Consider the following 27563-nt stretch of genomic DNA (forward strand, 5'->3'; position numbering starts at 1 on the left):
TATATATAACACCCCCTATGTCTATAGATGACATTCCTGTCAATGGCTATTTGCTGAAGAGCACAGCAACATGGCAGTAATCGCCCTCCAGGTTAAAAAAAGAGGCCCGTTTTAGGAATTTAAAGATAGGTAGCTTATTAGGAGCAGTAAGCTGCAGAATGAGTGGTGCACTGGCAGGTCCATTGTGTTTAGAAAAATCATAATTTACCAAGAGTTGCAAAACAATGGGCAAAGAAGAATTACCAGCATTCCAGAAAAGATCACTCTTGACTTGTTCTTTTTTTTAGGACTTGTGTATTGTGTGTTGCACTGAATTAATCTGGCCACCATGCTACTATGCTCATGTGAGCCTTTGGTCTCCTTGAGTGACTTATGAATGCAATGCAATGATGCAGAGGCAAAAATGTTTGTGGCCAATTGTACCAGAATCTCTGTTCCGTTAAGAAATATTAGTCTGGGTCTGAGCCAGTAGGCGATGCAGCCACAGTTATGATTCACAGTAAAAATGCTGTAGGGATAATAGGGATTGTTGGGCTCTGGAGTATGGCCAGTATTAGGGTGTTAATAACCAAGAGTCTCATCTATACCAAGACAAGTCAGCGGTTAGCTACTGTGCATCCACTCAAGAGAAGCAAGAGAAAGAGAGTGAAGAAGAAGAGAAGGAATGAAATTAATCCACTGGCTGTAGAGATTGAAGGTGGGAAAGCGTAAGGGAGGGTGGGAGCGGAGAATCGGCAAGGCCAGAAAGGAAGCAGAGAGCGAAGGGGGTAAACTATGAGAGAATAAACGTTGAGTCAGCGGAACAGGTTGTGGCCGATTGCTGCTGCAAGAACATGCAAAGCAAAAGGGAGAAAACGAGAGATGTGAATGAAGGAGGAAGAGGTGAGATCGAAAGAGACAGGAGAGGAGAAGGGAAATAAAAGAGTGCGACAGAAGAAAGAGGTAAGTGGATGAACAGGAATAGAAATACAGGGATATTTAGTTGTATGACAAGATCAGCTTTTCCTATTCCCTGAGCATTTTGGAAAGAAAGGAAAGATTTTTTAGGTATGCTACTGCAACCGCCAAAAAATTCAAATTCAAATTTTTATTTGTCACGTACACAGTCATACACAGTACGATATGTAGTGAAATGCTTGGACAACTGCTCGTGACCTAAAGAGAACAAAAAAGGAAAAGGCTATGAATAAGATAGGAAATAAATATGAAAAATTAAAAAGGGTAAATTTAACTAGGAAGGAATAAAATATAAATTAAGGTTAAAAATGAAATAACTGTACAACACAAATTAGAATGAAGGGTAAATTTAACTGGGAAGAATAAGATAAAGATAAATATATAAATTAAAGTTGAAAATAAAATAACTGTACAACAAAATACACAATACACAATATAGAACTATATAAGAATGTATGAAGAAATCTAAATATAAATAAATATATACACAATAACAGCAGCTGTACAAGTATTAACCGGAAATGAAGAATATAGTGACCAGTGTTGTGCAAAACCAAAGTCCAGAAAGTCCAGTGTGTGTGTAAGAACCATATGTGTGGGTCAGTACTGTGTGGTGGTGTGATTGAGAGACCGTATCGCCTGCGGGAAGAAGCTCCTCCTCAGTCTCTCTGTGTTGGTCTTCAGGGAGCGGAATCGCTTTCCTGACCTCAACAGAGAGAACAGTCTGTTGTTGGGATGGCTGAGGTCCTTCACGATCTTCCTGGCCTTGGTCCAGCACCGCCTGCTGTAGATTGAGTGCAGGTCAGGGAGCTCGGAGCGGATGGTGCGCTCAGCTGACCGCACAACCCTCTGTAGAGCTCGTCTGTCCTGCATGGTACTGTTCCCGAACCAGGTTAAGATGTTTCCCGCCAGGATGCTCTCTATGGTGCACGAGTAAAAGTTCCTGAGCACCTTGGAGGGCAGTTGGAAGTCTCTCAAGCGTCTGAGGTGGTAGAGACGCTGTCGGGCCTTTTTCACCACGGTGTTGATGTGACAGGACCATGACAGGTCCTGCGTGATGTTAACTCCGAGGTATTTGAAGTCTAAAAGTCTCATTTAGATGACTCTGACAGCCTGCAGCTTAACAGAAGTCATGAGTTCTGCTGTTGTGATTGCAATGCAAAGCCAGTTAAAGGATTACGCTCCAACAGGCAATGGAGCTCAACACAACAGGGAGTGTGTGTGGATATTGACACTGATTCCTTCTGATTTGGAGCCCCTTAGTGCTAAATTGATTACATTTAACTAGATCTGGTTTTTAATTTGATTCATTTACATTTTTGGTGTTTTCAGTTATGCCACACAAAGTGGGATAACGCAGTTTTACCATGCATGAACTGTCAGAACCAGATGTTTCTGAATATTCGCTTTAAGGACAAATATGCCAGAAACTGAAGGGCTGAGGACTCGTCCACCTGCAATGTCTGTGCTGCCTATATAACGGTGGGGTTTAAAATGTAATAGTAATGCCAGCGAGTAACATCAGAATAGAAAGAGTCATATTTTCAGTGTATTTAATAGCAATCAGACAATCCCACATAGTAGATTATCCTAATTTTCCATATGATCGGATTTCACAGGAAATCCAATCGCATCATAAAGTAAATAACACCATTGTATAACCCTTCCAGCGCAACATGAACCGTGTGATTAGTTGTAACAACATCAAAATGCATTTTTAAGGTCACAGACGTTTGTAATCAGAAAACAGGATGGCGGACTGACATCCCGAAAGAACCATCAAAGTCGTCAAGCAAGCACCTTCACAGCTAATGTCATGTGACCACGTGGGGAGCTTGATCATCCGTGATTATAGCCCAAAGGATGGTCCCATCTTTCGGCCAGATTGCGCACTGCTAGCAACAAGCAGTGGACAAGAAAAATTAAGTTTAGTGTACAATTTAAATCAGATGGAGATCACCAAGAATTCACAGGCCTCCTATGAGATCCCTCCCTGAGCCTGGTTCTGCCGGAGGTTTCTTCCTGTTAAAAGGGAGTTTTTCCTTCCCACTGTCGCCAAATTGCTTGCTCATAGGGGTCATACGATTGTTGTTTTTTTCCTCTGTATCTATTATTGTACGATCTACTGTGCAATATAAAGCACCTTGGGGCGACTGCTGTTGTGATTTGGCGCTATATAAATAAAACTGAATTGAATTGAATATGAGATGTATTATTTACTATATGACATTCTGGAACTTACGATAACCACACTGCAATGCCTCGATTTCCAAGAAAAGGACATTTTGCATATTCCACATCATTTAGCTCTAAATGAACCATTTACAAATATTCAGTGGGTACACAAGGCTAGTATTTCATGCAAATACATGTTCACTCAAAAAGGTGCTGAGACTGAAAAGATTTGTATTTTTAAAATAAAAATTGTAATAATTAAAAATGTATTATTTTTGTTTAGACCTAAAGAAATGCAGCCAGATTGCTGTGCAGAATAAAGAGGTTCCTGCAAAAAGAACCTTTTAGATTCTTGTTCAGTTCTGGTTCACGTTCTGTAAAATATTTAAGAGAGATCATTGGCTTTGGCAGAGGATTGTGCTCTTCAGATGCCCTTCTTATTTCATATGTGACAAGAGAAATATTTGATAAAAATTAAAAATGAATCACACAACCCCCTTATCGCCAAAGGGATACTTGCAATTCCTTTGCACACAGAGCTTATTTCTATTTCTTCTGCCACACATTCGGTATACCGTGGTCAATGAATTGCACAAAATGAGCATTATCAATATGAAAACTGTGTTCAATTCATAAGCTCATATCAGATAGGCCACCCAATTGGGTATTGAATTCAGGAAGGGCTGTGGAGAGAAAGAATAAAAAATCTCCTTAACATCTGGGCAATTTTACCCAGTAAACATAAGGTTTCACAATAAAACACGACTGTTATTGAATATAGTGAATGAAGAGAGTGAGGAGGCATCTAAAAGGCAGATCCAGTTGAAATGCTTAAAGTGTGTGAATAAGATACACGTGTAATAATTTTCTCTCTGTCACACAACTGAGAGATTGAAGACTGGGGAAAAAAGACAGCAGGGAAATAAAAGTGGCTTTTAAAGACAAAACCTCGAGTGGAGATTGAGAAAGGCACCGGGGAGAATTATTGAAGGAAAAAACATGGCTGGAACGTATAAAGATAGAAAGGAAGGAGAAAGAGAGGGAAAGGGAGAAGAGGAGGAAGACACAAACATCTGCAGGACTAACTCGGTGACTGGTTTTTCCTGCTGTCTATGAATAATGGATGTGGCGAAAAGGAGCCAGTATATGCATTTAGATAGCCTCATGTATTATCCTTTCAGAGTAGTTGGGAAGAAAATGTTTTATTAGAATTTAAATCAATGCACCATCACAATAAACTAGCTAGTCATAGATATCAATAGTTACTAAATAATAAACGATATTGTGCAGCACGCAAGATAGACAGCGCACAGTGTGCTTTGAGGCAGCAGCCAAGAAAGCTGTAGTCCGCATCTGTGAATACCCATGTGTACACCTGTGTGCATACCTGTGTGGATCAGCATGCTTGCATTCCAAAGGTTTCTCCATGTAATGATCTGCTAGAGAGTGTGGGGAGCCACAGCCCTGTCCTCTATGGTATCAAGCAGGTATGGAGGAGATGTGATGTGATGGTGCTTTTTTTTTTTTATTATTATTATGTTGCTCTTTGTTGTTTGCTGTCTCCCCTGTTTTTTTTGTTTTTCTTTCTCTCCATACAGGTGACCCAGGAGTTTTTTTTTTTTTTGTTTTTTTTTTTTTCTCTCTTCCCCCCCTTCTCACCGTCTCTTCTCCCCTTTGGTTTTCTTTCTTCCTCTCCCCCTCTTTCTTTCATTCTTTCCCCCTGTCCTATTAAAAAAAAAAAAAAAAAAAAAAAAAAAGGATGACAAAGGATGAACTGAAGCTCTGCCATCACGTGATGTCACATGCTGCTGTTTCTGATGTCACTTCCAAAAAAAAAAAAAAAAAAAGAAAAAAAAAAAAAAGAATTTAAATCAATGCCAAATTAACCTTAAACACATTCACGTGGCAACATCGGGATACAAGTTTCAACAGCAATAAAATGCACCTGGAGACCTCGTTTATTCTGCTCTGAACGGGACTGCGTGGAGGGGAAAGTGTGCTGTTTTCTGCTGTATTAACTCGAATAAAAACTAGCCACTAATTTCAAGCCAGGTTTGGGTGTGGGTGGTTGTCACGAACAAATACAGATAAGCTAAGGAAGAAATATAATATATAATGCAAGCCCTTTTACAAAATCCAGTATTTCTGTCCACTGAAATTTTTAAAAAATGCTTACGTTTCTTACTTCCACCCAATGTTTTTTCTTAGCTGCTTTTCGAGCTATGGTATGTGAAGTTCCTTGGACGTTTCAAAACTAATGTGTTCAAAGATGGTGCTTAGTTTTCAACTAATCACAGATAGCTAGGAGACACTGGAGAGCTTAGTACTCGAGAGTTAAGGTGAGAGGCAAGACAGCTTGTCGCAGTGAGAGTCTCACATCCACAACTACAGTTAATTTAGATTTTTGTGTAACAACCACATTTTTGGACTGTGGGAAAAAATCACTGCAACTGCACCAAACACAGCACGCCCCTGCAATAACCTTACAGGGCAAATGATGCCTCTGATATCATCCTGCTTCAAATAAAGGTCTGTTACATGCTGCGGTTGAGGCATGCACTCCCCCCAGCACTGATATCAAGAAAATCTTTCAAAGGTAGGATCATGGGAGATTAGTAAAGATTGGCCACTAATGTGTTTCTGTGTGCCAACCGATGCAGAGCCAGATTGTGCTCTCAAGGTCATGGACCTGTGAGCTGCAAGTAAAGCAAAAATCGCTGTATTGCTAGACACGCAGCAGTATCTGATTGATAATATATACGCATGCACACCTCAGCAATTATATATGTAAAGAATTGATCATTAAAAAGAAAAATATGAAGAAGAAATGATGTTATCATCATCGGTTTGATGACTGAAATGACGAGAATGGAATCCATAGATTTACTCGGGCTGATGAATCGAGGTATTCGTACCACACTCCCTGCTGGCAATAATTCTGTTGTGTCTGGTTTAGGACTAATTAGGCATCGTTGGTACACTGTATGGTTGTCAGTTTGCCCGTAGCACAGCGGAGAAGGGCATCTTGCCAAGTGTCACGCAGCATATAAAATATTAATCTGAGTGCTGTCCTTTGCTCTTTGATTAATGCGAGACAGAAGGCCAAGTATTCGCAGCACTTAACCGGAGTCTACCGGTGAACTTGCACGCATGCACGCATACACTGAGGCAGCAGGGTGCCACAGCCGGTAATGAAGGTGTCCTTCAACTTGAGGACAAAGGTTTAAGGTTTCCGATGTGAGCAGCCACCTGCCCTGCTGAAGTATCGTTGAGCAAAAAGCTGAATTCTTCACTTCTCTGCGGTACTATTCAGCAAAGACCTGGCTCCCTCCCCACAAAGACAAAGACATGCAAAGGAGGTGAAATGGTGATTGTAGTTTGGATCTAGGTGTGAACGTGAGTACGATTGTCTATGTCTGTGTTAGCCCTGGCAATCTGACCAAGCGTCCCCTGCTTCTCGCCCTGTTTCAGCTAGGACACCGCTTAAGGAGACTGCTGTTGTGATCTCAGAAAGGCAACCCACTCTCTCTCTCTCTGGGTGTCCATGCTGCCTCGGTAGTGCCGGGGATGTGCTGGTTTTGTTTCCGGGTCTTCCGGTGGTGCATTCTTTTTAACCATTTGTTATTTACTTCATTTCTGATTAGTCATTCAAGGCATTTTCTAAGGAAACAAAATGTATTTCCAAGGTTGGTCCACCACATTTGGTATAGCAACTAATATAATAGAGAGGTTCACTGGTATCATGATGATTTCTGGGCACCTTTATCAATGTCAATAAGATCAACTATATTTGTATAAAATTTAAAAAATCAATAAAGTTTCAATTTAAGATTTAATTCACACTGCTAGCTGACCAAAACAGCCTAAACGCTTTAAAATCCCTGACCAGGCAAAGCTGTTATAAAATGCACTGATGGATGGATGAGTGTACATTTTAATACCTGTAAGTGCAGCTGTGGATTAATTCAGGAGATGCATTCAATTGGATTAAGCAATTCGGGGCACCGAAAAGGAAGATATTCTCACTGAATGACCGGATTAAAAAGAGAAGAATGCATATTCACACAGGCAAATGCGCCATGCACTTAATTAAACAGCAGCGCTTTGATGACTCACATGTCCATCTGTGCAATATAAAAATATGTGCCTCCGACTGCAGCACAAACACTACAGTACATGTTTGTATGCCATCTCCTTCATGCAGCGCAGTTATAGTCTCCCTGAGCTTCTTCCAGGGATTATAACAGGCAGGTTAGGGGGAAAAAAACGGAGAGAGTCAGGCGAACACAGTCACATCACACAGCACATACAGGCTTTCAGGGATGGATTTGAAGTGAGTGCATGGTACAACAAAGACAGCTGCATAAGTCGACAGAATCGTTGCTGTTTATGAATGTGCGCGTGTCGGTGGGTGTTTATAGACATGTGCCGCGCTTTGTGGAGGGCGCCCAGGCCGTGACATTTCCCGTTTTGCCACTGAGTTTTGGGCAAAGTGTATACAGGAAAAAGAGCAACAGAGTGAGAGCACAAAAAAAGAAAGCACGTCTTCCTCGCTCTGCTGCTAATCCCCTCTGTCGCCTCTCCGCCTCTCTTGCTCGTACCATTGCTGTCATTTTTATCTCTATCGCCTTTCCGTCTGATGTGTCTTTCAACTTACTCCCCCCCTCTCTGCTATTCCAATGCTCCTCCAAGTTGCCCATAGCCCAACTAAAACATGCATTTGCACACACACAAGCTGTGATGTGTAGTGTTTTGAAACTAGGACAATGGATGTCTGTGTGAATGTGTAATGCATGCGTGTCTGTTTGCACATATTTTACCAGAGCGTCTGTCTCTCTCTCTTATGCAGTTTTTCAAACTCGAAGTATGGCTGTAGATGCACCAACCAGGCAAAGCATGTTACAAATAAATAAACAACCTTTTATGAAGTCTAGTATAATCCGTTATTTGAACAGATTTTTGTTCTTCGGGTTCCTCATCTTACTATTTATGTTTGAAACTAAATTAATCTCAAGTAGGTGCTTTTTTAGACTTTGAGTCAAGATTGGGTTTCAACACACACACACACACACACACACACACACACACACACACACACACACACACACACACACACACACACACACACACACACACACACACACACGTTGCATTGTATACAATAGGCATCGGTACAAAATACTGCAAGTGCAAGAATACTACCATCATCGCCTGCTTGTGGTTTCTCCCTGCATTTAGTAACATCTTTACAAAGCCAAACGCTGCTGTTTGGATCAAGGTCAAATAACTGACTCAGCTAGTCAAGGATTCCCTGCTTATTCACCTTGAAAAGCTCTTTGGTTGCTTTGGCCTTATGATTAGGATCTTGAATAAAATGCTGTCCAAAGAGTTCTGGTGCAACTAAATGAATCCTCGCAAGCAGAATTCTCCTGCACCTCAGAGTTCATTGTCTTTTTCTTCAATAAAGGCATCATTACATTTTTATTAAGTTTTTTGAGCTGTTCCTTTTGTTTTTCCATTATACTGACAGATTTACACTCGATCTTATATTCTTCTGGTTTTGGTGATCCTTAGTTTTTAAGGATCATTTGTGTCTAGCTGCTTTGTATATTAACATGGCCGTAGGTTTCTATTGGCATTTATTATACTCTATTTGTAGTTAGTTTATATTCTAGTTAATCTTTTAGGTGATATGTAGTTATTGTTTGTGGTCCCTGTCTGTCTACACTCTCTGTGCCTTGTCTCTGTAGTTGTCTGGTTTTCCTGTTGTGTAAAGTGAGTCTTGTTCTCTTTTAGTAACGTCTCTGCGTTTACTTCTTCCCTGCGTCAGGTTTGTATGTCTTAAGTCTAGGTCACCGTCTCACCGTTTCCTGTTTTACTTTGATAGTCCCTTGTCTTACGTGTGTTATGTTCAGTTTTGCTTCCCTAGGTTCACTAATTGGATTCAGCTTCCTGGGTGTTTTGTATTTTTTTTTTTGTTTGTGAGTATTAGGAACAAAGCTACCCTTTATGTTTATGTTTAGTCATGTCTGAACAGTGCAGATTTAATACTAAACTGGAGTAAATCTTCTTTATTCAGAATAGCTGGTGGAAAATATAAGACACAAGGGGGAAAAATGGTGGTTTGAATGTTTGTGAGAAAGTTAATGTACAGACAATATAAAGTCAAATTAAATATATGAGTCGAGGCATCATCGTACGTCTAAGTAGTGTTTGACTGTGATTTCAGCACAGTCCAGGTGTGGTACCGGCATTTCATGAAACAAGATCTCATGTCTCATTTTGTGTGTATTCTAACGGTTCTAGCGAACATTAAAATAAAATGATTATAAAAAAAGGGAAATTCTTTGTAAAATATCCGGTTGCAGGTTGTTTGTTTCCACTTTTATTTTGGATCGTCATTTTAAAGGCTTGCCAAATCCTCAAATTAATTTTGGAAGAAGCGCAGGCATGATGAAAGCATTATTGGAGAGACCTCTGGGAATCTGAGCCCAATAGAGCTTATTCAAAAATGATTCAGGGACTCTGTCTGAAGCCCAGAGCTGCTGCATCACATTAGTCCCACTGTTAGCTGGTACACAAGCAGAAATGCAGACACTCATATACTAACTCACACATGCTATATGCTGATAGACCCTTACACACACACACACTGAACCAGCAGTTCTCCTTATAATGGCAGTAAAGACACCTCATGCATGCAGAATGCACCAGCTGTACACACACCCATGAACTCTCATAAAGGACAGCCATACATTAAATGCATATACTTAAAGAGCACAGTCTAATACAATGGCCTCAGCCATTAAAAATGCATTATACTGCAGCAACAGTTTCTAAAAATGACCACCTGGGCAAGCTGCTGCAACAAGGATCAGCCTGAGAGTGAGATGAAACCTAACAATACTCTTCTTTAAAGGATTCAGTTTTGTTTGCATTTAAACCGGTGATGCAACCGTCAGTGAAGTAGTTAACTGCATTCATTATCTGTCTGGATGCTAATATTTTGAGGTCTGCCGCAAAGGTTAATGCACTCACCATTGTTACCCCCCCGCCTCATCGTGTTATTGGCAATCATCAACGCCCACTTTTAATGTGAAAGCAAAAGCACTGCCAAGCGCCAGACAGGAGGAGAAATAAGGCCAATAGACCCCAGTCGAGGCTTAATGGGGGCCTAGCGGCGTGGCTTACTGAGACCTCTCCTACCGCTTGTTCATCGCTCACACCTGCTGGTCGCCTGAGAGACGGAGGGGGCTTCTGGCTTATCAAACAAATTAGCTGCTTCATCACAGGGATGAAAGTGGCGATACACAAGCTGTGAAGCTGTCCTTTTCTTTCACGGGCAGTCCTTGCTCGAATACAGTCAAACAGAGAAACGATGCTCTGTTTGACGGAGGCCGGCGGATCTACAGTGCACTGTGTGGTGAGTAAGAAGCGATGGGTCTCCCAGCCCTCTAGGGTCTGACACTTCAACCTGCTGTCACAGCAGACAAATGGCCAAAGTGCGGTGGCTTCTGCTTGGACAGAGGTCTGATTACAGTTAGATCAGAAGCCAATTTTTTGCCCTTCCAATCTCTGCAAACCCCACCCACACAGCACCACAGTTCTGAGTCACAGAGCTGAATGGCTGCAACCACTATGGCTAGCGTCCATATGCATACACTCCTACAGTACACTTTATCTCCCTCTAATTTCTCATCCTCCTCTTCACTTTTCTAAACTTAGATGCAACTTCGTCAGTCTGCAGTGAGATCATCCCTCTGCTCTTCCTGTTGATTGTCATCTTGTCTCCTATAGCTGTAGGGCTTGCAGCCTGCTTGTGCTGCAATGAATGACAATCCAAGGACACATCTGCACCACTTTTAGGTATTTATGTCTTGACAGCTTTGCGTCATGTTGATGTTATCCCAGAAGTCTCCATGCTTGTGAAAAACAAAAAGAATCCCAGTATACGTCCCCTCATATGGAGTCTGCCAACTCCCAGCTGGATGATGCTACAGCAGACAGACACATAGACATATAGCTCTTTGTCTCTGGACAAACACGTCTAGAATTTTGTCCTTATTTCCCCCCGTCAGCCCTCCTCCACATACATCCCCTCGGGTCCTGAGATGTGCATCTCAACATCCTTGCCCAACCACCCCCCACCATTTCCACATTTTATAGGACAATATCTTCCACGCTGTGCACATATCAGACAAAAGTGCAGCCCGATGGCCAGTCACGTGCCACAGAGAGACAAACATCTTGGTCGTTAGCATACTCTTATGGACTTAAATATAGGCCTGTCACACTTAGCAACAGGCTGAGAGCTGAGTGGGGAGGGGGGCCTGTGCACATGCCAGCCATGTGGCAGAGCATTAAAGGCTGAGTCATCGCGTCATGTGACATGCGTGTCTTGCCTGCAGGCACTCGGCAGGACTGCATACTAAAGAGCAGCCTAGAGAAGCAACAGGGGGATAAATACCATTGCAGCTACCAGCGGAGGAAGGCGAACGTCGGGATTTGCGGAGCTCTTATTGACAGACAAAGACTGTGCCAAGTCCAGGCTCGCAGTCTCAGTCGGCTAAAGTTTAGGACATTGGCTTTACTCAAGCAAACTCCATTACAAAATGCCATTTATTTAGGCTGGCAGCAGTGAGGCTTAAGTCACTGATCGGACATTTAGAGCCTTTTCTCTCGAGCTGGGGAAAATGTCAAACATTTGTTTGCAATGTCACTGTCAGCATAAGGAAGAGACACAGAAGCCATCCAGTGCTCTCAGTCGAGGGAGGTGAAATAAATCAATGTCCCAGTGCATGAATCTGCGATCAAACTAAGTTTGGCCAGTTCGTATGGAATAGATTATAATGTAAATGTAGGGCAAGTACAGAAAAATAAAACACAGAGCTCACTTCAGCAGGGCATGGGGACCGACAATAATATCTTCCTCCCAAATAAGAAAGCTAGACTCAGGGCTAAAAGGTGGATTTAAATTCAGGGAGGGGCTTTTGAAATGTTAGCAACAGCAATGACAGGCACTCCAAGCACTGTGAAAGGCCTATACCAGTCGAATTACCTAAAAGTGAGAGGCCACATATATCACAGCCTCCTACACTCAACTGCAATTTCCACTGTTGCAAAAGCAGCCGTGGAAATCAGAAAGATTTGAAATTCATATTGTTTAAATTGAGAGTAAATAGGATTTGTTTGTCTACTTGGATGCTTTCAGACAGACTGAAGACCTTGGTGACACATAACTGAAGTCAGCGGCAACAGCAAGCTGTAAGAGTGCACTTTCTGCTTTTATAAATGTACATGGTTATGTTTTAACTTTTCCATCGCTGCCCCCTTTGTGACCATGGAAACCACAGAAGCTGCAGGACAATATAGGGACTCATTTTGCAGATGGGCTAATGAAGCCTTTTCTCATATAAAAGTAAAACATTTGAGGGTTTTTTTTTTTTATTTCCTTTTTTCCCCTTTTTTTGTAGATGCTATTACACTCTGTCCTATCAGGAGATATTAACAACATTAAGTCTTACCAAAGCAAAGCATTTTGTACATGATTCAGCAAAAAAAAAAGGAAGTAAAACACAACCTGTTTGTTTGTTCTAACATCATCTTTCCCCAGACACTGCCCACCAGCTACACTTTATTTTATGTCAAATACTTTCTCTTTGACAAATAATGCACAGTGACAGCCATACAAGTGCTGCTATTTTGTTATTGTGGCACAGCTGCCCCTAGTGTGTTTCTTTACTAAGTTTCTAACATGTTACATATACACAAAACATACAATTTCAATTTATGTGTGTAAGGCCAGTGCAGGAGCAGAGCTCTTAAAAAAAAGAACATCTGAGAGGTCGTTCCAGCGTGGTGAGAAATTTTTCTGTTGGACATAGCCATGAGCAGCTTCAGATGACTGTGCAAAGTATTATCTTAAGGTAAGTGTCATACACACTTTGTTCAGCTGGTGTACACTGCTTAACACTGACTGTGCAACGCGGAGCATGTGCTACAAGTAGGACCAGATTTATCCTGCTCGAAGGTTTTTGCGGCAGTTAAACGACAAACATCTTAGTTGCAGTTAGTTATATCTTCCATAATATGCTTATGAGCAACATAACCCACATGTCCACACTGGCAGTCTAGGTTTGTTAGCTAGAGCTGACAGAGACGCTAATATTCTACAGCTGGAGCTGATTTAGTTGACTATGTAGAAATTAGCCTTTAGCAAAGAAGATAAAAAGCATGACATAGAAGACTCAGACTCAAATTGCATAATCGTACGTCTTGGACCTAAGCTGTGAAGCAATAAAACTATAGGAAACTTTGTGTGTCTGTCACAACAGATGGTTCATTTGTGTGAACGTTAAGGCCTTGCTGAGGTTAACTACACATAAATATAGAAAAGGCAAGGCAAGGACACCTACCTACTGTACGCATGCAGCTCCGTCTCTGTCTACAAGAGTCTTTATCACACACATACACCCACATCTCAGCGCATAAAAACGCAGTGACAGGCAATTCCTCAAGTTCTGGCGCCTTGGGAACCTTTCTGTCTTTCCTCCTTTGCACACTCGCAAAAGGTTCAAATCTGGTTTTAGCCCTCAGGTTTTGGCTGATTTGCAGCTTTACATGTTTTATGTATTCATGCTTACAGAATCATCAGCTGGCCTCACATTATCTGCAAGTGCCCTTTTGATATCAGGATTTATTTTTAGTCAGTGACTCGAGCTGCCCGTTCTCTGAGGCAGCAAGGCAACCTCAAACCATAACTTTCCCAACACCATGATTTGCACTTAAAAACTGCCTTCAGTCCATGCCAAACATTTCTACCGTTTATGTCGCCAATTCTGTATCTATCTTTGACGTGTCACTCCAAAACACTTTATTCCAAAAGACCTGATTAATCATTTTCATTGGCAAACTGTAGTTTTGTTCTTTCTGGACAACAAAAACTCTTCTTGCCACGCTTCCCATTCAGATCAAATGTGTGATATTTCCTGATTTTTTGAACAACAACAGTTGCAAGAGTTACTTTAAGATCCTCTGACTACATGTTGGGTTGTTTTAGACTTCTTTTAAAGCAAGTGACGTGCTATTAGAATGACTTTGCTGGAACAGTCGGTCCTGGACACATCGGTAGTGATTTGAAATCTATACCACTTGTTTGAGTGATTTTCCTTACAGGGGAACGATTACTCTCAAGTCATTTGGAAGCCTTTTCAAAAATCTTTTCCCTGGCTCACAGCCATCCAGAAGCCTTTTTGTCAGGGCCTTGGAGAGCTCTTGAAGACGTGAGGGTAAAAGAAAGCAAAGCAAACACCCTAGAAGGAAAAGGTTTAAACAAGACTGGGGTTACCTGCCACTCCTAATGGAGATTTTAATCCCTGATATCTAATCTGGAATTTGTGATTCTAATTTTATGATTTTGAAGAGGTGATAAATGTAGCTATGTACTACAAAATGTCATTATGTTTACTTTACCTGTAGGCTGTATTTTAAAGATCAATTTTTTTAAACGTGTGAAAAACACTGGTAATTTTCATGTAATTTAATTAGATTTACATAATAAAACATCATTAACTAACAATCTATCTGTTTCTGGAGCTTGGCATAATGGCCTTTTTACATTTTGCTTTTAATTAATTGGTCATAACCGTTGTGTTGGGGAAACAAAGCACATGTGGCGAACATTAACATGCGCGTCACCTCTCGCAAGATAAGCTCCTGGATGTCTGGGTAAAGCGATTGGAAGAGGAGAGTGTTCCGAAGCCAAATCATAAGGAAACATATGAAACATTAATGCGGAGGCAGCAGCGGCCCTTGAGACAGAGTGGAAGACTGCCTACAGTGGTTGAGAAGAAATAATTGGATGCAGAGAATAAGTAGCAAAATCAGGAGCTTAGATAAAATAAAATACATTTTAAAAGCACAATGCATAACAGAAGAAAATGTAGAAAAGAGTGAGACAAATACTTCACAGTCATTTCAGAGTCGTGGCCCTACGGAGACCCGGAGGTCACGTCAAAGGCAGGGGGAAAAGCAAGATGACAAAATCTTTGTGCTTCACAGCGTTCTGTAAGCCAGTCCCCCTACAAGCACCACAGGGACTGTGCCAACCTGACAGCATAAGTTTGACTCACCCCCACCACAGTTCCACACATTAACAACAATGTCAAGCAAAACCACCGAGTCTCAACCGCTCACGTCATATTGAAACAAGCACCTGAACAAACACTCGGGTTTTTTTTGCTTATTTTTAGCTCATCAAATGAAGCGTTTTTATCCACTCGAGGAGAAGCCTTTAATTCAGTCCAGTCATTTTGACAGCAAAGCATGTGCGGGACAGTTATGCAGTTACGATTTCTTGCACAAGCTGCTTCTTGCTTTGTGTTATCAGTTCTTTACCGTAGAGAGCAGGCCACAAAGCCATGCTCAGGACACATGTTCACCCTCCCAGACGTGAGGATAAACATGTGTTTACAGACCAGAACAATCCCCTGGCACACACTGTGTGTACTGACGGTAATCGAAGGACATCGCATTCTCATTCAACCTCAAAAATGCCTTTAAATGAATCCCATACTGCGTGTTCTCTGTTGACGTCATGTATGATTTGTTAGATGACAGTGATATTTCAGCGAGACGCCGGATTTCCAGCATGTATGATGAAGTGATATTTATATCCCTTGACAGGGGAGCGCTATCAGCACGCGCCAAAACCTTCTCTTGGAAAGTTGCAAACAACAGCTTGTACTTAACCTACCAAATAATCGGCTATTTATAGGCAAAGGGCAATCTGTAGCTTTTTTTTTTTAGCTTTGAAAGGAAAGAAACGAACGGTTTACATGATTTCTGAAGCACCAGCATTTAGTCCTCTGGGAGTCAACCAAAGTGCTACGATAATGAAAGCGACAGACTCACAAATGAAATCAATAGGAAGCATAGGGTTACCACAAGTATCATCACTTAATCGGAAGCCATTCACAATGACACCAAACAATCTATTAGAGTGTGCAGGGTATTTACCTTTAATGCTTGACTCTTGATGACAAGGGACCTGCTGTTGTACAGCAACCGGACAGTGGTCAAAGCTCTTGGTTGCAAGGATGCCGTTACATTAAGAGAAGAATATTGACCAGGACTTACACGAGTGCAAATCAATACAATAGGAACATGATCCTCACAAGTGGCCCAGCCAATGCTGAAAATGCAGCTGTGCGAAATAGATCCTGCCGTAAATCACAACATTCCGACAGAGCTGCGGGCTCTGACTGTCACTCACTCGCTAGGCCGAACAGCACAGCGGCGAGTATGTTATCAAGAGTGGCGTGGTTAAAATGGAGCTCACGTCTCAGATCAAAGATTATCAGTATGTTACAAAATGGGTGATATTTTCACAGTTTTGGCCACTGCTTTGGTTATAATAGAACTACAATCACTGAGAATATTGCTACGACATGGGATGAAAGCAACAATGAAGTTAAATGAAGCGATAAATGAGCAGCAAATTGATTAGACAGCTAAAAAGGGAAAGTGTGAGGGCCTGAAATGCCTTTCTTAATATCTCACTGAACATGGAAACTGTAACTGTTGGTAAATACCGACATGCTTCCACGCCCTTAAAATTCCTACATACATCTCTAATTTATACAGCAACTCATATGGACTGGTACTTATATAGTTCTTTTCTACTCCAACAGTCCATCGACTGAGCACTCAAAGCACTTTTTAGGAAAACCCATATTCGTCCATCCTCAATTAGATGTCTGTGAAGGTTCTCAGTCATTCAGGTCATCGTAGTCTAAGGAGCTTGGAAAGAAAAGCGTCTTTAAGTTGCTTGAAGACGTTTCGACTCTCATCCAAGAAGCTTCTTCAGTTCTAAAGTCAAATGGTGGGGAGTCCCAGATTTAAGCCCTGTGGGAGGGACCAAACAGCCACTTCATAAACGCACGGCACAACATAGAAGAGCCACCTCCACGGGACAAGACTCGGCTGTCTATCTGCATCTAAAGGACAAAGGTCACTCTTTTGAGGATACCAGTGTTCACATTTCGGACAGATAAGACAGATGGTTTGAAAGAGAAGTGAAAGAGTCCATCTATGTCCACTGTGAACGGCCATTTTTGCACAGAGGCGGTGGCTTACGACACCAACTGTCTGCCATCAATAATCCAGTTTTTGGTTTCCCTTCCCAGACGCCTTAACACCCACTCACATCCTGGGCCATTGACTTCAGGAAATCACATGATAGGGTGGGGCTAGGTTTAACAATGAGCTCACCCGAAACCTCGGCTGATTGTGACCTACACCCGTTGTCACACCTTGGCTCGTGTGATTAGGTAGAGGATCAATAGGGGATCCATTGTACCTCTTGGGGGGATACTCCCACAGGGCTTAAATCTGAGACACCATTTGACCTTAGAACTGAAGAAGCTTCTCGGATGAGAGGTGAAACATCTTCAAGCAACTTAAAGAAGTCCAGACGCTTTTCTTTCCAAGCTCCTTAGACCACATCAATTAAAGTTTTGCAGGCAGGATTAAAAATGTCAATCCAAACTTCCTACTGCGTTTGCTCCACTGTCCTGGAAAATGTTAGCTAACCTTATACGGTAACTAAGGTTCCTTCAGGCTAACATAGGGATTTGCTTAGTACCACTAAGCTCACCTTAGTATGACTTTCTACCCATGTTAAAGTGGTCCGAGAGAAAATCAATCTTTTCATGGTTACTTACAGTTAATAATTACAGCTAACACAGACAGTGTAGCTTCACCTGTCCACAAGCAGTCAGAATAAAGCCGGTCAACATCCAGTACAATAGGTACACTCTCCGAGTGCGTGTGTTCAAATATAAACCTATTTATTCTCTCCAGCCCACGTGACACTGTGTATTTTCATTGAGCCACTCAAGCGTTGTCTCCCGTCTGTTGGGAATAATTAGTGCACAGGTTGGTGACCTCTCAGGCATTGCTACTCTGCATCAAACAGTCAGTACATGTGCATTACTTATAGCTTGGTTTCTTTTCATGCAGTGTACAGACAAAAGAATGAAAAAGTGCACATGCATTAACAACCAGCAGATGTAAAATGTGCCTTTGGTCAAAAGCTTCTAGACAGCACTTATTAAGCAGTCCTTCAAGTTCCCACCTTAAATGTGATGAGTCATGGTAAGTAGGAAGGCCTGTGTGTCTGGATGAACTTTACTTTTAGATGTGCACTTTTCCATTAGTTAACTGGTCAAACGGTTTAAACCATCAAAGCCACATGCCTCTCTTTAATGCGCAGACATACACACACTCATCATCCCTGACAAGGCAGGAGTTAACAGAGCAGAGAGACAAGGAGCAAGAGGAGTAAGAGCTGGAGATAAATGTACACTAAATTATTGAGGAGAAGCAACATGGCAGCACAACTTTAATCACCCTAAACCCGGATCCCATTTGGTACCTGTCAAGGCTAAAGGACTTAAGCAGAACACGCTGTCAGGATATTGGACAGGGGGAAGCAGCAAAAACACTGTTGCGGTACTGATGCAGCAAAATTTGTTTTCCATTTCTAAGAACCGATAGAACAGAGGACGCTGAGTGCTTTGGGAGGGCATGAAAGATTCAAACCTGGTACATAAGGGGTCTTTGATTAACAGCACTTCAATACAGCGCACAGCCACAAACACATGCCCTCTTTGTTCCGGTAATAGTGTAAAGTTGATGTGCACAGAACTGACATGAAAGCCACATCTTGGAAGTTCCCTTGTGACCTTACCACGGGCTAAACTTTCAAGATTTTTTTTTTTGACTATATCACACGGTTATATCGACTGGCAGTTTTAAGACTTAATTTCAACAGATTTTCTCTTCTTTCTCTCCCCCAGTCCTTGTTCTACTTGTGTGAAAAGTAAAATGAGGTCCGCTGGGATGAGATACTAATCCCTCTTTATATTCTGTGATACCAAACCACAATCCTTCATCCCCCATATGCTACTGCCAGCTCTCCAGCTAGCCACTGAGAAGGAAACAAACTATACACTTGTAAATTTAGTAACCTTTCCACCAGAGCAGATTATATGAAATGTGAAGAAATACGTACACTGATGTTTAAGTCACCAATATATAAAATATGCATTTCCCTTCTACACTCAGTTGCTTGCAATTAAGAACCTAAATCACACCACAAAAAAGCAAAGAAAAGAAAGTTTTAACAAAACAGATAAAAGACCAAACAACTGAATAAATGGTCTGTGACCTGAAAACAAGCTTTAGCTTTCCCTCCATCTCTAAAGATAGTGCAGCTATGCAGAGAAAAGTAGCCAGAGGATCACTGTAATTATTTGTTAAAGTCGAACTGTACTATGAAAGCAATAATAATAATAACCCAGAACTTATATCACTGGAATCCTCCAAGAGAGTCTCACATATATTGAAATACACGGAAATATTAATAACGTTTCATCGCGAGTTTAATCAAAATAAGAACTTCCCTCGCATACATATGATGAAGCGCTGTAGAGATTGTGAGCTACAACTGAACACTTCCTTTGGTGCATATTATACCAATTAAATTCACGCTTGTATTGCTAAGTAAAAACAATCTGTGTCATTAAGATCACGTCTCAGCAAGATTTTCAAGTGACTGTGGGCAAACGTTGAAGGGTAGCACACTCACTCATTGAATCAGAATCTGCATGCGTGCATGCATGCACGTGCCGTTTCTGCATCCACCAGAGTCTGCTCGCATGTACAAATGTTTGCCCTTTTGTGCACGTCACACATTATTTGCATCCGCATCCATTAACATCTGTACAAATCATCTATCATCGTGCGTGTGCATATGTGCAGAGGCACAACTGCATGTTACCTCAGCCACCTCCGGACAGCTATTCTGAAATAATAATTCTGGGGATGAGCGCACGCGCTTCTGTGTGTGTGCCTGTGTGCCTCCATTTGGACGTGTGAGGCCTATGATGTCCTGCGTTTGTCGATGAGATAATCTGGCGGAGCATGGACTGACAATTTGATCTATTGATCTGCGTCTTGCTGGCTCACAGGGAGTCTCTGAGTTATAGCGCTGCCATTTCTCCTGGCCACCATTAGTAAAGAGCGATCTCTCTGGGGAGGTGATGCTGCCACAGTGTTAAACACATTTGCTGCAGACCACCCAGAAATTGAAATACATACAGATGACTCTGGTTCCAGTGTTATCACATTCCAAAACTGTAAATGTTTTCTGTCAGCCGGACACTCAGTTTCTATATACTGTTGCTTTGATGCGCAAAAACAATGTCTGATTAAAATCGTGTTCAGTATTACACGTTCTTGCTGACACAGCATAGAAAATATCTGACCAAAAATGAGCAAAAGATTTTCACAGTTGTTGACAGTTTGACACATTTTAGATTGTACTTGATTACTCCAATATACTGAAGTTGGAGATCCTAAACTACGGGTAACTGATCCATGTGTTGATGTCACTTGTCCCATGCTTATCATACGCCTGCAATCTCATATATCGACTACTTCTCTCACCCCAACCAGTCGGAGCAGATGGCCCCGCCCCTCCCTGAGCCTGGTTCTGCTGGAGGTTTCTTCCTGTTAAAAGGGAGTTTTTCCTTCCCACTGTCGCCAAAGTGCTTGCTCATAGGAGGTCATATGATTGTTGTGTTTTTTCTCTGTATGTATTTTTGTAGGGTCTACATTACAATATAAAGCGCCTTGAGGCGACTGTTGTTGTGATTTGGCGCTATATAAATAAAATTGAATTGGAACTGAATTATTATGCAGGATATAGCACTTTTTAATGTAAAGACTTTAATGGGTTAAGCACTGCGTTTGAATCCGCTCCAAAGCCCTACCCCTGGTCCTTCTCCCAGTTTTCCTGTCTACAACTGGTCTATTACAATAAAGGCTAACAGCTTCTAAGAGAAGTATAGCAGGTATTAACTGCACGCTTGGTTAGTGTTAGTTTTGTCTTTGGTATGCCAAAGTATCCTGATGATAGTGAACAAGTTACTGAAGCCCAAGTTGCTCCTGAGTGTGAATGTTATACGGAGAGCACTTAGACATATAAAAAAGTGCTTGTGCGAATGTGTGTGTGGATGGCTGAATGAGACATGCTGTATAAAGTGCTTTGAGTATTCAAGTAGAGCAGAAAAGCGCTATACAAGACTCGTATGATGGAGCTCGGCTGGCACATGCGGTTTAATTAAGGCAAAAACTAGCATTACTCTCAGTACTGACACTACTATTATTTAACACAATCCTCTTTTTACTTTTACCCTTCATGTTGATCCACAGCATCACATTAAAAAGAGGTGTGGAGGAAGAAGCAAGAGCATCATTGCAGAATGGTTTCAAGCTAAATGCTCGTTTTATCTTTTAACCTTTTCATTTTTATGAATGCTGGAAGCCAAGATTGCAACAGTGTTTTTTTTAGTCCGGTGAAAAGCTAATCTTCTCATCTTTTTGTCTTATGTTGATGGCCTTGTGGTTAACCTCCTGGTAAACACTAAAAGGGCCTCTGCAGTGTTCATTGAAAAGAAGCGTCATCAGAAAGTATTTGGCCAAGAAATAAAGGGCATAGGAAACAAGGGAAGCTTTCTTTTTTTTTTTGCTCCTCCACCTTCATCAGAAACACTGTCTCATCACTAAAACCACTAAAAAAACTGCTTTATTAATTCAGCATTTTGCAATCTTGCTTATTTTTGAAAATACACAGCTAATCCAAAGGATAGCTAATGTGGGGTGGCTGCTTGCACAGCAAATTCCGTTGTTTTTTTTAAATGCTTATGACTTCTTTTTGCTGTTGATACTGTGCAGAAAACAATTGAGTGTGTGTCTCTGTGTGTGCACTTGGGCATATCTGTCTCACTGCATTACCACACACAGATCAATAAGGATTCTATTCTTGGCCATTAGATCTTGAAAAAAAGGGATAGCCTGCCTCTCTCACTCTTCCCTAGCTATTCCCCCTCTCTCTCTGCTCTTCCTGGTTTATTGGCCTGTTCTTTCCACGGGCTCACCAGCCAAGCTCTTTCTCTATTTCCCGTCTTTCCCTCCTCCAGATAACACCAAAGGGACATTGTCATCTTCCCAAGTGGACGCTGAAGCCAGAGGCAGAGTGAGTGGTGAGCAGCCAATACGAGGCAGTTTTGGGGGACCACAGAAATGATTGGCTTTATGTCTACAGGGATGAGACATATCCTCAGAGAACACAAACACCGACATGTATCGCACATGTGTACACATCAGTGCACGCCTCCCGTTTGTGCTGTAATTTTCAGTGCTTTGCCACGTTGCCAGGCTGAGGCCCTTGATCTGCCACTTCCTGTAATCCTTCATGGAAGAGGGGTGCAGCCAAATGTCCTGGCAGGCCAACCAGGCAAACAAACACACATATACACACACTCACACAGACGTCGATATCCATGAGAAGCCTCTCATGGCCCGCCAGGGCTTAGATGTGACCATGTGTATCAGCACAGGGAATCCCTGGATGCCTTTCCAAAACCTGCAACCAGCCAAAACTTCAACGAAATCACAACCTGCCACAAGACCCACATCCGGCAGCTCAGCACTGCACAATTTATGAATCGCGAAAGCTCGAACTACCCCGCCTGCATCTGCGCCACAGTGGTGTCGCTGTCATCAGATAAAGAGACAGGGCTGACTAAACAGTAAAATAACGGGGGAGGAGAACCAACACCAAGGAGCAGATAGATGACTCCCAATTCACCTTCCACTGACTCTGATAAGACTCTATCTGATCCACATCACTCAAACACAAAAGAGATCCCTCAGTTCATTCAGTTTCAAAGTGACCAATTACAGCCAGCAGGAAACATCTGACAAGATCATTCGACCAAAGTCGGTATAGTCTGAGTATAGGCTGACTCGCTATAAACTTCTTCTTCCTACTTTGGAAGTAATGGGTAATGTACCAGAAAGCAAGACACAAGCCCTATTGAGCTTATCCCCCTTAACATAGTTCACCTACCAAAGCAGGAATTTCTACTTGTATCTACTAATACAAGTGATCGAATCTGCTCTAGTCCAGTTAAGGTTTATTTTGAATCTGTAAAGCTTTAGGAACATACAGTTATCGCTTTAAAATGTGGTGTGCCTACCATCTCACTCAGTCTGTCTTAAAACATTTAAAAGGTACACAGGCTGCCCATCTTTTTAAAAAAAAAATCTGGCAAACACGGTTCAGTAGACTCTCATGCTCATCATCATCCTCCCTTTTTTCCAGTGCAAGGTGAACGAGACTGAGTCACAACCATACCTGCCAGCAGGTGGGAAAGAAGGACAGCCAGGCGGACCGCTCTTAATCACACCGTAATGAGCTGGCAAAGGTTGTCGGACAGGCAGGAGAACACACAGAGGACCTGTAAAAGCGGCCTCACACAGGCAAGTTCGCGGGCGTTCTCTGAAGTTATATGACTCCCCGTGGTGCCATTTCATCGCAAGCTGTTGTCCCTGTTTGTGTTAACGTCCTCATATTGCAAGAAAGCCGATGCGAGCTAACACAGCCGAACGGCAACACGTATTTCAATATGTGGGGTCTGTGTGGGCTTTGCTTTGATTTAGCATTCGGCACAAGGGTGCAAGAATGTAGCACGGTCAAGGTCTAAAAAACAGCTAAACTGTGAAATTCAGTGAAGGTAAATGTGGTCTATATTTTATGCATTGTCTCGCCTTGGGATAATATCTGGATGTTGGACTTTAAGTTGAAGAGAAATCAAACACTGAAGCTCGCAAACCCAAGAAACCCACCTTTCCAAAATCCCTCTAAGATACTGAAAACCAGCCAACATACAGGAGCGTCTGACAACAGCAGCTGAGGGGACTGTTCACTTACCTGCTGCTGCCTCACAGGGATGCACCTACCCAAAGGAGCTGCCACGGGCCACAGCAGCTCATAGAGGCTCAGCGGCAAGTAAAAGGATACAATCTGAGAGCTCCACTCTGGGTGCCAACGACCAATATCTTCTGCACAGGGTCAAAAGCCATGGACGACGGCTGATAGGGGAAGCCATGACGGACAGTCTGGTGCGATACGTAGAAAAATGAAGAAGAAGAAAGAAGGGAAAGAAAAAGAAAATGTGTTAGAGAATATCAATTTGCATTTCACAGCAGGGGTGTTGTTTTGTCAGTGGATGCCACACACCTGACTTTGATAAACAAATAGCCCAGACGGATGCGAAGAGTGTTATGAAAGAAATATAAAAACTGAAATTGTGCAGACAAGGGAATATTAAAAAAAAAAAAAAAAAAGATAGAACAAATGCTCTTTCTGTGCACAGATATCCTTTTCTTAATGATAGGTATGATATTTGGACTCGCTTTTTTGGTTCCGTTTATAATCACTGGCCTAATTTGAGATTTCATCTCTCTCTCATTTCCCTCTTTTTATGTTGTTTTCCTTCTCTCGCTGCCTCCCACGTGCAGTCGTGATAACACTTAAAGTCTGGAAATAAAATACATGGAGAAAAAAAAACATGGATAAGGAGGAATCAGGTTATGATTAGCTTTTGTTTCTTCTTTACGGTATGCGACGCATTATAAGGTGTTCCTGGTTCACTCTGTGCATTTCTGTGACGGTAGTTTTATGGCATCAGTCAGCCGGCGGTGGGCTGTTGGATTTGTTTGCTTAGTGACAGAAGGCTAAAGTACATTACATAAGAAGCACTCGGTGCAGCAGAGACACCTGCCTTCCTCGTAGAGAGACATTACAGAGAGATCCTGTCCAGACAGACAGCAAAGGTGCAAGAGTGAGCCTGAAGTCTTGTTCAAAGGCACTTCAATCAGACGTCTTGCTGTTGACAGACATATTTAGGCTGCCGTGGCTATAAAACCTGCAGTCTTTAAGCTGGTCTGTCTAGTCACCAAACCCCAACGTCCCCAAAGCCCTCGGGTATGTTGACATGATTCTAGATTATTTTCCCGTGTTTACTTCACGCGCTCTCAACGTAACACTTCTTACTGATGTTAATCTCCCTGGATTTGCACCTCTGTTATGTGACTACTAAAATACACGAGGACAAAAAGTCTTTTAACACACAAGAAAAGACTTCATCGTGCAAATATGCTAAAGCAAATCAATGGCAGTGTCATGTTTTTCCAGCAACCAGACATAACGAAGGATATCACACATAGATGATTTCAAATATATCAAAAACATTAGGTGGAATAAGCAAAAAAGCTTCACAAGCACACAATTTAAATATGTTGGGAAATCAATGAGAAGCACACAGTGGGGTCTATTAAAAGGGCAATTAGAAAAGCTGCTGAGGAAACTCTGAATTGACTTAACAGTAGCATGCACGTCATGTAAACTGGACGGGTATTATCCCAATTATCCCATCTACTACTGTGGTCAATACAGACAGAGGAGGGAGAGCCTTTTTTAATCTCCCAAGCAGGCCTGTACTCACTTCAGGCGCCATCAGTCCCCAATGATCTGGGGATAAAGTGGTCTGTGTTTAGGTGTGGATGAGGGAGACCGAACGGAGGGGGGGTGCAGGGATGTGTGAAAGAGAAAAGACGAGGGAGAAGAAGGGAATGGAGAGACACTGCGTGGAAAAGACAACACGCACAGTGCCACACGTTCGCTTACACACGCACATCAATCACAAACCAATGTTTTACTAATCCAAACCAACAGATTATGCAAGAGGGGATCAGTTCAGCCCAACCCCTCGATATGACAGTTCATGCCATGCGCACATGCAGAAAAGTCCGGGATTTTCACAGAGTACACTGGCGCAACCCTAACCCTACCATACCCCGTGTTGCTCGATGATTTTAAAAAAGCTCGAAGTACATTACTTAACAAAAACATAAACAATCGAATAGAAACTTGCAGCTGGTCGGTGCAGCGCACTCGCCAAACAGCATGCGCATCGTAGCTGCCTATGTTGCACTGTTTATGCGCATAGGATGTGATCTTTCTGAAATGGACAGGCTGCTCGCCAAATGTTCATTAAATCTTTAATGAGCACGTGCTTGTTGTAGTTTAGAAGAAGACTGCAGTGTAAAACGCTTTGCGGCTAATAAATAATTCCGTGGAGCTCCACTTGCACCATCCGTGTTCTGAGATGGGATAAGTGCAAAACATTGCCTGCAATAAATATCATTAGCGCTAAAAGCCAATACGCAAACAGCTGTATGATTGGAAAAAAAAGAAGAAAAATCTCCAGTCTCGCCCACCTTGCAGAGCTGGAAATGCTCGGACTGGAGGGTCTCCTGGATGAGATGGTTCTCTTGTGGCCCCACTTGGACAGACGGCGTGGAGGAGGACACCTCTTTTAAACCGTCCAGCACCTTCCTGATGTTGAACTTCTTCATTTTCAGACTGCAGAACACAGAATTGAAATCACCCGCAATAATAATGATTTTAAAAAAAGATAAAGGGAATGGCCACTTTATTTCTCTCACACACACGCGTGCGCTCTGTTCCCCCCTGTGGCTCTTACATTTTAGTGCTTATTATTTATCGCAGTCTCCATGCTGGAAAGCTCAACGCGCGCACCGCACAGGTCAGGTCGCCGCTTGAGGTGTTTCTGGAGAGGGGGCGGTGGGGGTGCTGGTGCGTCGGTGTAATTTGCTCCTTGGAGTCCGTGCTGTGCCCCACTGCGTCTCCGTTCTTCCTCTCGGCGTCCCTCCCCTCCCCTCTCGACTGTGTGCGCCGCTCAGCCAAGGCGGAAACGCAGCGCGGCGGCGGTGGTGGTGATGCTGCTGCTGCTGCTGCTGCTGACGCTCTTGCGCATGTCTGACAGAACAGGCTTCAACACAAATCCCGCCACCTTGCCAACCCCCTCTCTCTCTCTCTCTCTCTCTCTCTCTCGCTCTCTCCCTCTTGTTTCATCGGCCCCAGCGACAACGCCCCCTCCCTCCCCTCCCTGTCACGCACGTATAGTAGGTTTTGCTCCACTGCACCTGGTGATGCTGGTGAGCCTGGGATGCAGCAGCGTTGAGAGAGTCTGTGTGGAGACAGACGAGCAAACAAACCGGGGCTCAGTGCCATTATTTCCAATACACCCTTGCCTTAACCTCTCCGCCTCTTTTTATGTGCTTGCGTGGAAGATTCGCCATATTAAGGGTCACGCACAACAGATGATGGATGTGGAAATCAGTTGTTTTTTTTAAGCGAAAGAAATGGTTGTGCCAGGCTCAGCAATAAAAGACAGTCACAACAATATTAGAGCTGCATTTTGAACAGTTTTTGGGGGGCTTGGAGAAAAATGATAACATGAAGGACAAAATCATCCACTTTCAATCTATATTTAATTTTTTAGGATTTCTTTTTCCTGCTTTTTAAAGACGTTATTGCGCTCCCTGTGCTGTTTGATTTCATTATTTATTTATTTTTTGGCGAATGCTGCAAGGAGCGTTTGCAGAGAGGGAGCCACGTTAAGTAGCCCAACAGCTGAGCAAGCAAATGCGTC

At 42.4% G+C, this 27563-nt stretch overlaps 1 protein-coding gene across 3 annotated transcripts in view; it reads right to left on the minus strand.

Annotated features, from left to right (window-relative positions):
• stxbp5a (syntaxin binding protein 5a (tomosyn)) overlaps window positions 1-26859 on the minus strand; it is a 103910-nt gene extending 77051 nt beyond the window's left edge. For all 3 annotated transcript variants that reach the window (XM_085382296.1, XM_085382295.1, XM_085382294.1), the window contains exons 1-3: window positions 26592-26859; window positions 26326-26470; window positions 24065-24162 (exon numbers count right to left, since the gene is read on the minus strand). In XM_085382296.1, the coding sequence (XP_085238422.1) occupies window positions 24065-24162; window positions 26326-26463 (236 nt within the window). In that variant the 5' untranslated portion in view covers window positions 26464-26470; window positions 26592-26859. The remainder of the gene's footprint in view (window positions 1-24064; window positions 24163-26325; window positions 26471-26591) is intronic.
• Window positions 26860-27563: the final 704 nt, after the last annotated feature.

Source organism: Rhamphochromis longiceps, linkage group LG15, assembly GCF_057381845.1.
Source record: "Rhamphochromis longiceps isolate RC_006_pf linkage group LG15, R_longiceps_female_GT1.1, whole genome shotgun sequence".
Taxonomy (NCBI): Eukaryota; Metazoa; Chordata; class Actinopteri; order Cichliformes; family Cichlidae; genus Rhamphochromis; species Rhamphochromis longiceps.